General features: G+C 49.8%; 1 protein-coding gene across 3 annotated transcripts in view; it reads left to right on the top strand.

Moving 5' to 3' along the window:
- The window catches only part of MTCL1 (microtubule crosslinking factor 1), a 128,414-nt gene that overhangs the window by 88,203 nt on the left and 32,488 nt on the right, over window positions 1–7,723 (top strand). For all 3 annotated transcript variants that reach the window (XM_055080304.1, XM_028480043.2, XM_055080305.1), the window contains exons 7-8: window positions 3,501–3,731; window positions 4,911–5,108. In XM_055080304.1, coding sequence (XP_054936279.1) covers window positions 3,501–3,731; window positions 4,911–5,108 — 429 coding nt within the window. The remainder of the gene's footprint in view (window positions 1–3,500; window positions 3,732–4,910; window positions 5,109–7,723) is intronic.

Here is a 7,723-nt window from a genome sequence, read left to right as displayed (position 1 = left end):
GGAGCGGCTGGGCCCATGAGCCATGGCCGCTGAGCCTGCGCGTCCGGAGCCTGTGCTCCGCAACGGGAGAGGCCACAGCGGTGAGAGACCCGCGTACCGCAAAAAAAAAAAAAAAAAAAAAAAAACAAAAAACTGTCTTGAAGCTGCTATGGGGGCTGCCTCCTCTCGGCCTGGTTTGTCTTACCGTGGTGGTCGAAGCTCAAGTGATGGGTACCGCTCACCCACCCGTCTGCTGGGTGAGAGACGCAGGGCAGGCGGAGCCCAGGTGAGGCACTGCGGGAGCTGCCGAGAGTCATTCCTCTGCCACCGCGCCCACGTGTGCCGTGTCACTCCATGTGCGTCTCTGCCTTGTGCACGTTTGTCCTGTGTCTTCAGCTCAGACCGAGTTCTTGCTGCCACTAAACCCCTTCCTTTGTCCCACCAATCAGCTCAGGGGCTCCCCCGTTTTACCTGAACAGAGCGTATCGATAAAGGAGCTGCTGGGTCAGCTTGCGCAGGTGGCCAGACTGCATTAAGAGGAGGCAGAGATTTACAGACACCATCCGGAAGGTAATACAGACCACGGTTTAGCACCACCTTCTCTGTCTGCAGGGCCGAGAGAGAGAGAAAGAGAAAGAGAAAGAGAAAAAGAACAAGAGGTGTTTTATAAGGACTCTGTCTCCCGCACAGGCTGGGCAGCCTGGGCTCGGGGCTGCAGGGCGTGTGGAAGGGACATCTCTTCAAGCTGCCCCCTGGGGGTCTCATAAAGATCACTGTCTCCCTCCCTGCTCTAAAACATGCATTTCCATGCTGACATTGTGGTCTCGGGAAGGTTTTCCTAAAATCTAATCTAAACTTTCCTGCAGCCAGGACCAGCAAAGTAAAGTAAGGGCCCTAAACGCCGTACGTTAAAGTGTGTCCATAACTTTCACTGTCCTGCAGATTGATATGTTTTGTCAGTATTAGGTTAATTTTCTGAGAGAAACATCAACAATTCACCCATTGTTTTCAGAAAGCTGCTGTTAACTGAGCTGTGGCCTTATCAGCTCCTTCAGCTGTTTTAGAGTTACCTGTTACCTCATCCACTCGGTCCTTCCCCAGAGTTCCTAGGAGACGGACTTCACTGCCCACAGGCCTCCGAGGACCATCCAGTTCCTGCCACCCCGGATCTACTTGAGTTGTAAACAGATATCCAGGCTCGGAATTGCCATGGCTGCTGCCTTCTGTATTTGTTCTTTTTTTTTTTTTTTTTTTTTTTTTTGCGGTACGCGGGCCTCTCACTATTGTGGCCTCTCCCGTTGTGGAGCACAGGCTCCAGACGGGCAGGCTTAGCAGCCATGGCTCACGGGCCCAGCCGCTCCGCGGCATGTGGAATCCTCCCGGACCGGGGCACAAACCCGCGTCCCCTGCATCGGCAGGCGGACTCCCAACCACTGCGCCACCAGGGAAGCCCCTTTGTATTTGTTCTTGAAAGATATCTGCACCTTTAAAACCAAAAACCAGTTGATCTTGAAATGGCACCACGGTATTTTAAATGCATGTCCTATGCAAAATAAGGTACCTGTGTATCCAAGAACTTATTTTGGCAAGGAATGTGCATTACACCGAAGCCCCGTGTTGCCGTGGTCGTGCTTATCTAAATGGGTCAAAAAACTGATTAAGGGAGCCCCTTCTGCACCTTGCCACGCAGAGCAGAGCTGAGCCGGGTACCATCCTTTACCAGTAGACATGCACCCCTTTTTAAAAGTTACATTTATAGGTCAAGTTTCATGTATTAGGTAATATGAAATAATTTTCCTTTTGTAAAGGGTAAATTCCTATGTAATTTTAAACTTTTTTTTGCATTGCACCAGAAATCATGTTTGAGTGAATTTATCCCTGGAGACGCCGTTAGCAGAATGGCAGGGTCCCAGGTGTTTCTAGTACTTGGATTCAGGATAAAGGGGTGGGTGTGAAGAGTCTCCCAGTCCTCAGTTGGAGGTGGTGAGATGGCATCTAGGCTTGTTCAGAGGGGAATGGAAGGGGTCCCCTCACCTCCCCGAGGGTAGAGGACCAGAACTCTGAGACTTGGGAAGTGTGTGAGGTCCTGGAGGAGAGGTCAGAGCCAGCGAGTCAGGAAGGGTCGTTTCCAGGAGGTTAGGGATGAAAAAACCAAGAGAACGGCCCCTTCCCAGGGCTGTGCCTCCAGCGGCCAATCCTGGGGCCCCTCTGGGGCACCCGCCATGCCCTGGGCGCTGCATAGCATGAGTTAGCGGCACCCAGCAGCTGAAACTTTACCAGGGTCAGTCGATAGCCTAAGATAACACATAAATTGCAGACACTGGATTTCCAGCAGCTGGGCTGCCGCTTTATCGCTCCGTCCTGTCCTGCATCCACAGGGGAGCGAGCCAGTGATGGGACTCAGGGCTGCTGAGAGTGTGAATGAAATCGCCAGTGCTTTATGTTATCCCAGCTTCAAGTGCAAACTCGGTCTGGTATCACGATAGTGGCTATGCAAGTGACCGCATAGCCCAGGGCCTCACAGAGCCGCCTCGCTGGTCACCGGCCTTTAGCACGTCGGTCAGACCAGTGTAGACCTCAGGCTGCCACAGTCATGCTGTCGTGGGCCCATGGCTTCTGAACACCCATCAAGTTCTTTCGGGAAACAAAACCAAACCCACCCATTGGCTTTTGGTACAAGAGGGGGTATTAAGTTAGGATAACGATAAGGCTGGTGTTCTAACCCTCTCGTTGGTCTGTGGAACAGAAAGCTTTCATCCCAGGTATCACTTTAGCTACTATGGATGTTATTCCTGTGCCCTTATCTGGAAGTTAAGATTTTATTCACACCCTTTTGCTTAGTCATTATTGACACGTAACAGTTGTTTACCGCTTGGAAGAGTGTCTATACCCATGTGGAAAAGGCAGCAACTAACATAGTGATGGAAAACATTTCTTTCCCAGCAATGCTTTTGTTTCCCTGAGTGTCGCCCATACCTGGTAGGAAGGTGAGGTCTCAAACGTGGAAGTAGCTTGTCGGTCTTTCCTGTGCGCTCACCCTGTGTGCAGTCTAGTATTAGCTTGTCCTCTTTCTGTCAGGGGCTGTGGGGACCACAGGGCCCAGGAAGTCAAGGGGAAGGATTCCCACTTGCTCAGCCTTGACAGCTGCAGTCTGCCTTGGGTACCAGCCCCTGTGTGGAAGGCAAACGGGGTCTGCATATAAGTCAGCTGTGAGCCCTCTATCCAAGAGACAGTTTTCCTGATGGAGTTTAGAAACATCTAAGAACACCATGAGAGACTCCATAATGAAAATTGATCCTGACACCTCCCCCTCGAAAGAGCACTTGCTTCTGAATCGGAAAACGCTCAAGGTTTTGTAAATAGCGAACCTCTCAAGGAGTTTACTAAACGTGGGGGAGCTTCTGCGTTTCACGTCCCCCGTGCAAAATGACACGGATTGGATGGCAGTTGGCAGAGACCCTTGGTTTGGGTGCCGGGTCGGGACAGGTACCCGTCACACCGTCTCTTTTCTTCCGTTCAAGATGGAGGAGGAGCACCTGTGTGCCCTGCGGCGGCGGGAGCTGGAGGTGCACAGCCTGGCCCTGCAGAACTCGCTGCACGGGCAGACCTGGAGTGACGAGAGGCACTTGATGCAGCAGGAGCTGTGCTCCCTGAAGCAGAACATCTTCCTTTTCTACATCAAACTCAGGTGGCTGCTGAAACACTGGCGGCAAGGGAAGCAGGCGGAGGAGGACGCAGAGGATTTCACGGAGGTACCTCTGCCCGGGGAGTTCCTTTTCTTTGCACACCCCCAGCCAGGCCCTGCTGTCCCCCTCCCCTGACACATACAGTCACGTTCTGCTGTTTCAGAGTATTTTGTCAAGTCCAGTCCCAGCAGTGGAAATGCAGTGGGTTGTCCAGTGCTGCCCTTTGACCTCGTTTGAAGAGGACGCTGGTCTGTAACGTCATCCTGCAGACAAGCGTTGCTGCCATGTCTTTTGTTGCTGATAGATGAATTCGTTAGTTACCACCCTGAGGTCCTTATCGGTTCATTCCACAGTGATGGTTTGTAAAACCTAGTTCTAACTTGTTCTCTCTTATTTCCATTTCAGTTTTTGGTCCTAAATGCCAGAGCCCGATCTGCCAGTGCAGTTTCATATGGTCTCTCTGAGCTCCAGGGGGTACTTTCTTGCCACCTCTGAAATCTGTATACGCTTCCTTCTTATGCCTCAATTCCCAGATTCACAACAGAACCAGAACTGAGTTATTTGCTTTCTGATTTTTATGGATTAAGGCAGAGTGACCTCCAGCTCTGCAGGCTCCTTCCTGGCCTTGCTCTCTGGTGAACACAGGGCTGGAGCCGCTGGTGTCCATGTGTTCTGGACATCCATGCCCCTGGCTAACTTGTTGGCTGCTTTCAGGGCTCTGTGACTATTGGTTCCCTTTAGCCCCTAAACAGCCCCTTTCCTCTGCTTCCTACTCCCACAAACAGTGTATGTAATTTTAGGACACCCTATGAATGGGAAGATACAGCGATGCTCTTGCCTCAGGGTGAAGAATGTCTTCAAAAATGAATTCAACCTGCTTCCAAATAGGCATGACCTAGAAAACCATCATTAAGCAAAACCTAGTAATAGTTGTAAAGTTTTCTGTTGATCAATATTTTGGAGTTCCTCTTCTAATTTATGAAACTGTTAACTGTGATTAGTAATAATTTATAAATAGTAATATTTCTAATCTCTTCCAATGAACCTGGGCACCCACTCTATGAAATTTACATGGAGAAAGTAGCCAATGAGTGCTATGGCCAGAATGAGCCTATTAGAGGAAAGGGCTGAGAAGCAAAGACATGATAACCCCTAAAGTGGGTAATTATCCTCAAACACTAAAAATCAGGCTTCAGGGCAAAAGGATTCGGGTGGAGCTGTGATCATCCCCTCCTGCCGTTTCAGAGCGAGCTTCCAGAGAACTTCCACAGGCTTGGGGAGCCTGGCGTTCAGGAGGATGCAAAGGTGGACGGTCCAGACCACGATGACAACGGTCCAGGCTGTGGCTTTTCCCTGGGGGAGCATCCTCCGCAGTTTGGTGTGCAGATCGGTGACCACGGATCACGGCTGCAGCCCACAGACGGGGGACAGCTCCACAGGCAGGTGGGTGCTCACGCTGGGGAGAGGAGACCCCTAGTCTGTCTGTTATCAGTTCACGTGCTGTTGTTCCCAGAGCAGAAAGGTCTCGTTTATTTGGCTTATTCACATAAATAAGGACATGATAAGGTCACATGGATTGTGTCCCCTCAAGGCCAGCAAATGTACCTCAGCAGGAAGAAAAAACAGTATTGGATGGAGTAGCCTGTGCCTTATAAAGGCTGACCATTCTTCCAAGGAGGAAGTGCCATGACCATGGCCAGAAAAGGAACTTAGGGCTTTGCTGTCGTTTGCTGAGTGGGCCTCTGCATCATCACTAAACTGGCAACGTAACGCAAAGGAGGAAAGACACAACAAGTTTGGTTTTTTTAATCCCCAAACACGTATAAAGTGTTTCAGGTTCTTTTTAAGCCACGTGAAACATAATGTCCCAGATAAAAATATTTGACGACACTTGGGAAAAAAAAATTAAAGCGTGTGTAGGGAGGTGGGATTTCAGTGTAGAACCTTAATTATTAGTGCTGCCAAATGGCCCATTCATTTTTATAAGCAGACAGGCCCTGCTGAATAAGCCACGATATTCTATGGCCCCCAGAGTTTTTGCGCTTTTCTACAAAACGGCAGCCGTAGAGGGTTTGGAGTGCTGAGGTCCTGCGAGACTGATGCTTTCTTGCTCCTGGGCATCGTGGCCGGAGTCCCTCCTGGCCCTGTGTTGCTTCTCTTGAGGATCCGGCAAGCAGGGCCTGGCTCTGGGGTGAGGCGCGGGGCGGGGTGGCCCCGGACACAGCTGCAGCTGCTCGGGTGCTCCCTGCGCGCACACCGGGCTCCACAGCTGCGGCCCCTCCCTCCGCCCAGAGCCTCAGGGCATCAAGGGGGTGAGGAATGGCAGCAGAACCTGGGCTCAGATCCAGAGGAGGAAAGTGGCACCGTCTGAGCTCAGGCCTGAGGGGAGTGTGCCTTTCCCCTCCTGCTTTCTCTCCGTGTACAACTCAGGTTTGCACAACTGAAGACCTGATTTCTACACATATCATCCACCCTTCATTTTTCCCAGAACAATATGACTCCAGAAAGAGGTTATACTTTCAAAGGAACTTCTAATTACCGTTATTAGGAAGTTTGTCATTAGGCCAGGGTCCATGGGGAGATTTTTAGCTTATGGAATGTGTTTTCCGGCAAAGATCCAGTTAGAAAATAAAATGCTACTTTGCAAAAAAAAAAAAAAAAAATCCTCTAAAATCTACCAGTTTTATTATTTTTAAAAGCGATGTTGTCCATCAGTCCTATGAAGTATCTGTGATTAATTCACATAGTATTCCTCAACTGCCATTTAGCCACAAACCCACCGCCTCTGAGGGCGCCTATTGGGTGTTTCCCACACGTGCCTCCAAATGCTTTGGAAAGGGAGGAGGAAAACAATGTAACACATCTGGTTTCCCAAACAACAGTCATGGAAAATTTTCCCCATGAGATGGAAAATTATGGAAAGTCACTCAGCTGGAACCTCCCGTTCAGTGTATTTTAACATCCTCTCTCTTTGCTGCCGCCTCCTTCCAACATTCACTTCTCAGCTCTTCCGCTTGGAATGGACCAGTGAGTCTCCACTTTGTATGGTGCGGGACAGAGGCCGTGGATGGGCTAACAGGGCGGCTTCCAGATGGCAGATTCAGATCTGCCGTTACTGGACCCGTCCCCCCATGGTAGTCAAGTGCACAAGGCCGTCCGTCCGTCCGAGGACACAAGATTAATGAGCTCCACCGCAACGACAGCTGGCTCCCCGGGAGTGCACGTTCCCCGGGAGGAGGTTTGTCTGCCCTGTTGCAGAGTGGGTACCAGCCAGGCAGCCTGGATGCAAGAACCGAGCATGTGTCTCAAGGGAGGTGCCCCGCAGAGCCGCACCTTCTCAGAAACTCCCAAGGTGATAAGCAGAGTGGGAAACGTGGCCTGACTTCTTTCCCAAGGATAAGTTAGCAAATAACAGAATTTCCCAGGCCTCGCTTTGTGTCATACTGAACATTCTTACAGTTGAACGCAGTGGATGGCAACATTTATCATGTCAAATGAGGGGGAAAAAAAAAATTACATGTACCGAGTTGCCCTTGGAAATAGTTGATAAAAAACCACCAGGTTGGCAAATGTTTGGCTCTGTGAACATTCCGTGCTGACTGATGGTGCGGCAGGGACCCGACTGTCCTGGGAGCAGGGAGCACTCTGAGCTTGCCCAGCCTTCGTGGAAGGGCCCAGGCTGGGAAGGAGCTCCAAGACGCCCGCCACTGCATTAAGCTTCTGAGGCCAGAACTGCTATGGCTATGTATGCATTTTATACTTGTTAGTAAGTCCTGAAATCAGGTTTTTAAACACAGGAGGGTTAATAGGGCCAGAAGTATGACCTTGGGGTTCCAACAGCCAATCTTCCCAGAATTGGATTAATTAAAAGAGAAGTTACTTTTTCATTCAAGGCTGTGACCTAATACTTTTTTTTCTTTTTTTAATTTAATTTTTTTTTTTTTTTTTACATCTTTACTGGAGTATAATTGCTTTACAATGGTGTGTTAGTTTCTTCTTTATAACAAAGTGAATCAGTTATTCATATACATATGTCTCCATATCTGTTCCCTCTTGAT

Source organism: Physeter macrocephalus, chromosome 19 (assembly GCF_002837175.3).
Source record: "Physeter macrocephalus isolate SW-GA chromosome 19, ASM283717v5, whole genome shotgun sequence".
NCBI classification, from domain to species: Eukaryota; Metazoa; Chordata; class Mammalia; order Artiodactyla; family Physeteridae; genus Physeter; species Physeter macrocephalus.
Note: the sequence above shows the minus strand (reverse complement) of the source record. Positions and strands in the feature narration are given on the sequence as shown.